The sequence below is a fragment of the Mustela erminea genome, chromosome 6 (assembly GCF_009829155.1).
Source record: "Mustela erminea isolate mMusErm1 chromosome 6, mMusErm1.Pri, whole genome shotgun sequence".
Classification (NCBI taxonomy): domain Eukaryota; kingdom Metazoa; phylum Chordata; class Mammalia; order Carnivora; family Mustelidae; genus Mustela; species Mustela erminea.
In genome coordinates this window covers 125,593,241-125,603,857 of record NC_045619.1, presented here as the reverse complement: position 1 = coordinate 125,603,857, position 10,617 = coordinate 125,593,241, and the positions used below count along the sequence as shown (strand labels likewise).

Here is a 10,617-nt window from a genome sequence, read left to right as displayed (position 1 = left end):
CAGAACCATCAGTCCAAAGTTCTGTCCTTCAGAAATGAAGGAGAAAGACTTTTTACAACAAACAAAAGTGGAGGGAATGCATCACCACTTGTACCACCAGCCTTGTAACAAATAGTAAAGAGAGTTCCGTGAGTGGAAATAAAAGGATACTAGTTAACATGAAAGCATTAAAAGGTAGTATAAAACTCACTGGCAATGGTTAATATATAATCAAAGGTTCTATAATATGGTCACAGTGGTATGAAATTTACTTACAACTCTAGTTTAAAAGTTAAAAAGCAAACAGGAAGAGTATCTGTGACAATAAGCTCGTTACTGAATATACAATATACAAAAATATGTAAACTATAATGTCATATTTTTGACATTAAATGGATTAAACATAATGGATTAAATTCTCCAAAGTAAGCAGAATGGCTGAATGGACTAAAAAAGATACAACTACATGCTGTTTACAAAAGACTTACTTCAGCCTTAAACACACACGTAGACTGAATGTAGAGATGGAAAAAGGCATATCAAGAAACAATAACGAAAACAAAAAAAAGCAAGAGTAGCTATACTCTTATGAGACAAAACAAGCCTTAAAAATGGTAAAAAGAAACAAAGAAGGTCATTAAACAGTGACAAAAGAATCAATCCATCAAGCAGATATAACTGTAAATGCTTATGCACCCAACATCAAAGCACCTGAATATATAAAGCAAAAGCTAACAGAGCTAAAAGGAGAAATAAACAGCAGTACAATAATAATTGGGGACTTTACTATCCCAGCGTCAACATGGATGGTAATTCAGACAAAGAATCAATAAGGAAAACAGCAGATTTGAACAACATAATAGAACAAATGGACCTAACAGACCTATGAAGAAATTTCTGACAACAGCAGAACATACATGCTTCTGAGGCACACATGGAACATTTCCTAGGACATAGGATATGTTGGGCCACAAGCCAAGTCTCAGCAAATTCAAGAAGACTAAAGTCATACCAAGTATATTCTCTGATCAACTAGAGAATAAACTAGAAATTAACAGGGAAAAAAAAACTGGAAAACTCACAAATATATGGAAATTACATAATACTCTCCTGAATAACCAATGATTCAAAGGAGAAATTACTTTTATTTATTTTTTAAGTAGGCTCCATGCCTAGTGTGGGGGCCAACATGGGGCTTGAACTCACAACCAAGGTCAAGACCTGAGCTGAGATCAAGAGTCAGATGCTTAACCAACTGACCCACAGACACCCCCAAAGGAGAGACAAAAGCAGCTTGAAATAAAAAAGGAAATAGAACATACCAAAACTCATAGGATGCAGCAAAAGCAGTTCTAAGAGGTAAGTTAATAGCAGTAAATACTTACATTAGAAACAGAGATCTCAAATAAACAACCTCACTCTATGCCTCAAGGAACTAGAAAAAGAAGAGAGCCCAAATTTAGCAGAAGGAAGGAAATAATAAAGATGAGCACAGAAATAAATGAAACAGAGAACAGGAAAGCAACAGGAAAAAATGAACAAAACTGCAAGATGGTTCTTTGAAAAGATAAACAAAACTCACAAACTTAGCTAGATTAACCAAGAAAAAAAAAGAGGAGACCCAATTCAACACAATTATGAAAAAGACATTACAACTGACACCACAGAAATCAAAGAGTCGTAAGAAGCTATTATGATGCCACAAACTGGACAACCTAGAAGAAATGGAAAAATTCCCAGAAACATAAAATCTACCAAGACCGAATCAAAAAGAAATAAAAAACAGCCCAATCACTGGTAAGACTGACTCACTTATCAAAGATCTCAAAACAAAGAAAAGTCCAGGACCAGTTGGCTTCACTGGTGAATTTTACCAAGTATTTAAAAGAATTAGGGTGCTTGGGTGACTCAGTGGGTTAAGCCTCTTTCCTCAGTTAGGGCCATGATCTCAGGTCCTGGGATTGAGTGCTGCACTGGGCTCTCTCTCTCTGCTCAGCAGGGAGCCTGCTTCCTCCTCTTTCTCTGCCTGTTGCTCTGCCTACTTGTGATCTCTCTCTCTGTCAAATAAATAAAATCTTATTTTTTTTTAAAGATTTTATTTATTTATTTGACAGAGAGAGATCACAAGTAGGCAGAGAGGCAGGCAGAGAGAGAGGAAGGGAAGCAGGCTCCCTGCTGAGCAGAGAGCCTGATGCGGGACTCGATCCCAGGTCCCCGAGATCATGACCTGAGCCAAAGGCAGCGGCTTAATCCACTGAGCCACCCAGGTGCCCCCAAATAAATAAAATCTTAAAACAACAACAACAACAACAACAACAATCCTTCTCAAACTCTTTCCCAAAAAGGGGGGAAGGAGTGCTCTCAAATTCATTTTATGAGACCAGCATCACCCTCCTACCAAAGCCAGAAAGAACGCTACAGGAAAACAAACAAATAAACAAAAAACTGCAATATCCCTGATGAATATAGATGCAAATACTAGAAATACTAGCAAACCTAATTCAACAGATCATTCACCATAAAAAAAAAAGAATAAATTCATTATGATCCAGTGGGTTTTATACCTAGGATGGTTCAACATATATTATACATCAGTCAATGTGATACATCACATTAATAGAATGAAAAAAAAATCATATACCACCTCAAGGTCATATGAGTCAGAAAAAGTAGCAAAATTTAACATCCATTTGTGATCAAAACTCAACTGATTCTGTATAGAAGAAATGTATCTCAACTTAATAAAGGCCATAAATGACAAGTCCATAGCTAAAATCAGATGCAATGGCAACAAGTTGAAAGCTTTTCTTCTAAGAATAGGAACAGGACAAAGATGCCCACTCTCACCACTCCTGTTCAACATAGTACTGAGCATCCTAGACTGCACCAAAAACTATTAGATCCAATCAATGAATTCAGTGAAGTTACAGGATACAAAATTAACACACAAAAAACAGTAGCATTTCAGGGTGCCTGGATGGCTCAGTCGGTTAAGCGTCTGACTCGATTTCAGCTCAGGTCATGAGACTGAGGCCCACATGAGGCTCCACACTGGGCAAGAAGCCTGTTTAAGATTCTCTCTCTCCCTCTGCCCCTCCCCTGCAACTCACACGCACATATACTCTCTCACTTAAAAAAAAAAAAAAAATCAGTAGCATTTCTATGCACTAACAATGAATTATCTGAAAAAGAAATAAATAAAATGATCCTATTGACAACAGCATCAAAAACTTAAGTATTTATGCCTAAATACTTAAGCATAAATTTAACAAAAGAAATAAAAGTTCTCTATACTGTAAACTACAAGACACTGATGAAAGAAATTAAAGAAGACAAAATAAATGGAAAGAATATGGTTCTTGGAACAATTCATAGATTAGAAGAATATTGTTAAAATGTCCATATGAACCAAAACCACATACAGATTCAGTATGATCCATATCAAAATTCCAATGGCATTTTTATAGAAGTAGAAAAGAAAATTCTAAAATCCATATTTAACCATAAAGGACCCTGAAGAGTCAAAGCAATCTTGACAAAGAACAAAGTGGGAAGCATCATACTTCCTGATATCAAGCTATATCATTTAACCTTATGATCATCAAAACAGCATGGATGGCCTAAAAATGGGTACAGAGACCAATGTCACAGAGATTTAAAAAAAAAAAAAAAAAAAAAAACAGAGCCCAGAAATAAAACCAAACATATACAGTCAACTAGTATTTCACAGAGGAGCCAAGAATACTCAATGAAGAAAAGACAGTCTCTTCAATAATGATGTTAGGGAAATTGGACATTCGTGTGTAAAATGGTGAAACTGAATGCCTATCTTAGCACAACTCACAAAAAAAAAATCACTTGAACTAATGACATTAAATGTATGACCAGAAACTGTAAAACTCCTAAAAGAAAACATGGCGGAAAAAAAACAAAAAACAAACCCTGACACGGGTCTTGGCAATGATTTCTTTGGGTATGAAACCCAAAGCAAGTACAAGCAACAAAATTTTTAAAAAGTGAGACTATATCAAAATAAAAACTTTCTGCACAGCAAAAGAAACCATCAGTAAAATGAAAAGACAACCCATGGAATGGGAAAAATTATTTGCAAACCATTTATCAGATAAGGTATTAATATCCAAAGTATATAAAGAACTCATACCACTCGAGAACGCAAGCACGCGCACACACCCACACCCATACACGCGCACGCACACACACACCCCCCAAATAATCCAATTAAAAGATGGGCCAAGGACCCAAAATAGACGTTTTTTTCCAAGAAGATACACATGACCAAAAGGTACATGAAAAGATGCTCAACATCACTAATCATCAAATGCAAAAGAAAACCACAGTGAAGTATCACCTCACACATGTTAGAAAGGCCATTATTAAGACAAGAGATAATATGCTGGTGAGAAAATGGAGAAAAGGAAACGCTTGCACACTGTTGGTGGGAATGCAAACAGGTACAGCCACTGTGGAAAACAGCACAGAGGCTCCTCAGAAAGTTAAAAATAGAAGTACTCTATGATCCAGCATTCCTACCTTTGGTAACGTATCTGAAGGAAATAAAAATGTTGTCAGAGAGACAATGTTCCCATGTTCCCTGCAGCATTATTCACAATAGCCAAGACATGGAAACAACCTGAATGTCCACTAATACATGAACGTATAAAGAGGTTGTGGTGTTAACACACACACACACACACACACACTCCACATATGGCATATGATATATATATATTACATATGTATAACATGGAACAGTACTCAACTATAAAGAAGAAGGAAATCCTGCTGTTTGCGGCAACATGGATGGGATTTGAGGGCACTGTGCTAAGTGAAATAAGTTAGACAGAGATAGACAGACACTGCATGATCGCATATGTGCAATCTATTAAATAAGAGAGAAAGTGAGAGAGAGATAAGGAAAACTAACTCATAAAGATCAGATTTGAGGTTACCAGAGGGTGGAGGCTAGGATCAGAGAGAACTGGATGAATGTGGTCAAAAGGTAAAAATGTCCAATTAAAAATAAATCAGTACTAGGATGTAATGTACGACATGAAGACAGTTAACACTGCTTCTATGATAATTTGAAAGTTGTTAAAAGAATAAATACTAAGAGTTCTCATCACAAAGGAAAAAACTTTTTCTTCATTCTCCTGTTTATGTATCTGCACGAGATGATGGAGGTTAACTAAACTTACTGTCATGATCATTTCATAATAAAAATAAGCCAAATCATTATATTGTATTCCTTAAGCTTACTGTATACCAATTTTATCTTAATAAAACTGGAAAAAGGAATGGCACAGAGTTATAAACATTATTAAATTTTATTAACAAAAACTTTGTACATTTTCTTTAATACATGTGGAATTTTACATCTAGGTAAAATAACAACACATTCAAAATTTACCATTTATACAAATTGTTACAGAATAACAACCAGTGGGTTAAATAAGTAAAATAAACCACACCGATTTTTTTAATTATCTACAAAAGATTTGACTTTCTTTAAAATTCCCCTGAACATATAAAAATAAATTAATTTTACTTTTCAATTAAATCTACCAATTAGAAATATTACAAATCAAAATATCAATGTTATCTTATGAATTTTTCACAATACAAAACAGATTCACAAAACCTTATTTACAGAAATGAGGTAAGAACTGTGCAATGTTTAACCAAGAGACATATTGCAGAATTAACATGTTCTTCCAGCTAAGTACACAGTGGAGGTCTAATTACAGCTGGGTCTTTTCCACTAATAATTCACACATTTAAGAACAGTTCAATGATTACATCCCCAATTGTTCAATTTATACTCTGCCATACTGTCACGCCAGGAGTGTAGCTACCAAAGTATAAGGACTGTAAATACAAATTTCACCTGTTTCAGGAACTGTACTTGTTTTGCTTGTTTGTTTGAAATCACTGTCAGTAAATGAAAAGTTGTTTAAATTTAAAAAAAAAAATTCTTACCAAATCCACTCATTTTTCTTGTGACTCATTAGTGGATAAATACCCAGGTAATAGTTTTGCCTGAGCTATCTACAGTGGCATAGAAAGTTTTTAATAAAGGCAGAACCATGGGGAAGGCTGCTGGTGCAACACTGACTATCCCTACTACTTACTCACAAGGACTGACGGTAGTGCAAGCTCAGCTGTCTAGAGCCATTCAACACAACGGAGGTACTAACAGGCACTTGATTCAGGCCAAACCCGACCAGCAGTTTCCAGAGTGGCCCCTCTTTCTGAAAGAAATCTTTCGCTTTGAATTGATCTGGTTCCCCCAGCAGCCTTAGAACTCACTTAACTCAAAATATGAGTAGTTACTTTAAAATATGAGTAGGTCTTAGCACTTTATATTAAAAAAAAAAAAAAAGTATTTAGCAAAGGAAAATTACCTTTAGCAGAAGCAGACGTTATCATCCTAACTTGATTACCAAAATTGGCCAAATCCCATTATAAAGAAAATTTTTATAACAAAGATTGCCAAGTCCCAGTTGATGACCTATTAATTTGCAATACTTAACCAATAAAACTCCAATAGAAGATATTGGACAGTTCCTTAAAATTTGTCCTAAGATCTGACTCACAGAGCGAGCATACTGTAACCCAAACAAAATACTATATTTCATATTCTAACTGGTACAACAAAATCAAAGTTTATAAATGGAACAACTCTTTAGTTTTGCTGTTCATCTCTCCAATTTATAACAAAATTAGTTGTGCACCAACTACATTAAATTCCTCTTAGGTTGATAAACTCATTGCATGTAATTATTTCATTGACAAAAGTTAGTTATTAAATTTTTTTTTCAAAGTTCAAAAAAATCTGGGTTGAGGGATGGGGGATATATGGGAATTCCATTTCAGTGCAACAAAGCAACAAGAAAATTAATCAAAGCCTTACAAGAAAGTCCTTGCGGCAATTAATCCTTTGTTGTGCAGTTCATTTCTTGTCGCATTTCTTCATAGGTGTAGGAGGGCTGCAATGGCAGCCAGAGGAAGTGCTAGAGCAGCAGGAGAGGCGATCTAGAGGTTTCTCAAGTGTCAACTTTTCTCTTGAGTGACAGGCCCAGTTTTATCACTAAGTCTCTGCAGTTAAACAAAATCAAAGGCATTACGTAAATGAACACATGGCCCATGTTTGTGGTACTCGTCTCTTAAACTGGAATTATAATAGAAATAAGATGGTATATATAGTGACTTCATTTTTTTCTACAAGTTGGCACAACTGCTTTTCAGCACAATAGGAAAGACATGAGTTTACTGGTAAACATTATCATCTGCTTTCTATTAACCTCAGCAGTTACAAAGACAGAAGGGCCATCTGAAGGACAGAACTCGGGGAACGGATGGAGAAATCATCCCCCAAATTGACTTCTCCACAAAAGCAGTAACGTGGTATTGGAGAAAATGAATTTTTTATGGACTAACAAAGTCATGGGTTCTGATCCCACATGTGCCATTTGTCTCTTAAGCTTTAACCTCTTTGAGTCTCCTTTTACTAATCTATAAAAATAAAGTCCCTCGAGACTGAAATCACATATACTATTGTAATCTAACAAAGACGCCTGGCACATGGTGGGGTACACATAAATATAATTTCCCAATCTTGCTTTTCTCCCATTAGGTACTTAATACTGCTCATTTTGTTCTTATTTATTATTATAGTTTTCCATTAAAAAACACATTCCATCCTGTATCAGTCAGGAAAAGGGAGCTTGTTAATACAGGCACACCTCATTTTATTGTGGATCACTCCACTGAATTTTCCCCCAAACTGAAGGTTGGTGGCAACTTTGTGTCAAGCAAGTCTACTGGTACTACCTTTCCAATAGCATTTGATCAATTTGTATCTCTGTGTCACATTTTTTTTTCCCAAGATTTATTTATTTACTTATTTGACAGAGAGAGAGAGAGAGATCACAAGTAGGCAGAGCAACAGGCAGAGAGAGAAGGGGAAGCAGCTTCCCTGCTGAGCAGAGAGCCCGATGAGAGGCTTGATCCCAGGACCCTGAGATCATGACCTGAGCCTAAGGCAGAGGCTTAACCCACTGAGCCATCCAGGCACACTAAGTCATTCTTACACTATTTCAAACTCTTTCATTATTATATTTGTTACAGGGATCTGTGATCAGTGATTACAACTCTCTGAATGCTCAGAAGATGGTCAGTGCATTTTTTTTTTTTAGCAATAAAAAGTATTTTTAAATTAAGGTATGTGCTTTGGTATTTTTTTAGCTATTACACTATTGCACACTTGACAGACTACCTTCAGTATAATGTAAACATAATTTTTATATACACTGGGAAATAAAAACATTCATCTGACTCACTTTATTATAGTATTTGCTTTACTGCAGTAGTGTGGACCTGAATCTGCACTATCTCCAAGGTATGCCTGTAGTTTGCTTTTTAATGCAAGAAAAAAACAGTATAAAAAGTCCCTAAATTAATACAGATTCACAGAGATTTCCCACATCTGTACAACACTGGGGAGGTGACTAGCTTTATGACAGTGATGGTAGTACTCACAATCAGAGGCAGGGGGCAAACAAAGCATTGAAGAGTTAACGAAAACCAATTAATCCTGCATTTTGAACCAACTTGTTTCTCAGTACAAACTCAAGTTTCTGAAGACTCACAGCGCAGTAAACAGCAAGCTTTTAAAGTAATGGGAAATAGCAAACATTGTGACTTTTCACACTGTGATTTGCCAAGTCTGCCCCCTCATTCTTTCCCTTCTTCCTTTTCTGGACATCCAGTCTCCATTCTGTATCCCAATATCCTTCCTCTGAGAGGGCTCTGCCCTGAACTCGAATTTAGGGGAAACACTTATACTCCAGTAAAGTAGAGCTAATTGAAGGGGAGAATTAATAGAAAGAAACAGCCTTAAAATGTGTGCTACTATATATATAATACACTGTTCCTGAACCCATTTTTAATGTATCTTAACTGGTATATTGAAAGGGTAAGAGGCTATCACTTTAATGAAATTAATAATTTAAATTCCATTACAATTATGTAATTATGTATTTATGTAATTGTGTAATATTTCTGTAATAATAATTATGTAATTATGATTTAGTTTCTTTTTAAAATTAATTCGGCAAAGTAACTGGAGTGCCCTAAAAATTTATATATTTATTTTATTATAAGCATAATTCAGTTTTATAAAGTACTTTAAAGCAAAATAATAAAAATATTCCAAAATTATCTAGATTGAATCTATAATTAAATTAATGGAACCAAAGTTCATCAAAAAGCACCAACTACTATCTTTTGAATGGACTGTCCCATACCCCTTACTATAACTAAAATACACATTTTCATTTCCAATTCAGTAAATTATAACACGTACTTCAAACCATATGCACAAATTTAAACTAATGTACTTCAGGGGCTGTATAAATTGGCTTGGATCCTTCATGTTTACAATATCCAGCTGCTGAAGCAACTGGTTTTAAGAAGAAGTTATCAGGGGAATAATATACTTTTTTTAAATAAGAGAGAAAAGCTAAAGAGACAGTCATCTCTGATTCCTCAGTAAATTTCTTTTTATGAATTCACTAGGTAAGACAGAGCAAAGACACTTACTGTTACTTTCTGACTGGCATTGTCACCGTGGATGGTAAGAAATGGGTTGGTGGTGGCTGGGTGGAGGGGCGGCGCCTGAGCTCCTGCCAGCAGGTTGTTGATGGGGATCTGCGTGGGCCCAGGGATCTGGAGCTGCTGCAGTTCCGGCGGGTGGTGCTGCTGGTGGTGGTGCTGCTGCATTAACTGGTACAGGAGGGCCTGATGCTGCTCCTGAGGTCGAGAACATGTGGGAGAAGATGAGCTCCCAGTCCCAGAATTCAGCAGTCAGTAAAGCCTGACTTTTCTATTTTCTTCTTTACTTTAATAGGAGATATTTAAATATAAGTCACATATACACTAAGAAAGAAAATAGTATCTTATCTGGAAAAATACACTATAACCATCTATTATAAAGTGTCAGTATTACTAGTGAATGGCTTCTTTTCAAAACAGGGCAAACAAATACAGGAGATCTATTCAAATTAGGTTGTCCATGATAATTAAGGGCAACAGCAACTTGGAAGTCATTAAGTTATCTGGATCTGACTTTAGAATATGTGCCATTCTCATTCCCAATTCTGGGAACAAAAAAGTAATTTTAAAGTTCTCATTCATGCCAACCGAGAGTACGCCCTTGGTATAGTTATGAGATCATTTTTTGCAGCAAGTATGTATGTGATTTCTTGAGTGTTTACTATGTGCCAGGCACTGTCCTGAGACATATCAGCGGGGGGAAAATCTCTGCCCTTCTGTGGGCTCAGCCTGAGGCGGAGAGAGAGACCAACAAAATATTAAGATATGATTATTGGTAAGGACCAGGGTAAACAGGAACGTGTGGGAGACAGTATTGGGGGGGTAGAAATCTCAGATAGGTCAGGGTGGTTCTCAACTGGACAAAGAGTTGGAGGCAAGGAGGGAATTCACTATGTGGATATGGAGAAGGGGGGGGGATTTCTAGGAAGAAGGAAACATCCGGGGCTAAGGGTCTATGTGGGAGCATATCCCTGTGTGACTGAGGACTAGCAAGGAGACCAGGGG

The 10,617-nt window shown here is 36.3% G+C and overlaps 1 protein-coding gene across 14 annotated transcripts in view; it reads right to left on the bottom strand.

Annotated features, from left to right (window-relative positions):
- Window positions 1–6,493: 6,493 nt before the first annotated feature.
- MLLT10 (MLLT10 histone lysine methyltransferase DOT1L cofactor) overlaps window positions 6,494–10,617 on the bottom strand; it is a 236,313-nt gene continuing 232,189 nt past the window's right edge. For all 14 annotated transcript variants that reach the window (XM_032349580.1, XM_032349576.1, XM_032349581.1 and 11 more), the window contains 2 exons: window positions 9,601–9,810; window positions 6,494–7,095 (listed from right to left, as the gene is read on the bottom strand). In XM_032349580.1, the coding sequence (XP_032205471.1) occupies window positions 7,051–7,095; window positions 9,601–9,810 (255 nt within the window). In that variant the 3' untranslated portion in view covers window positions 6,494–7,050. The remainder of the gene's footprint in view (window positions 7,096–9,600; window positions 9,811–10,617) is intronic.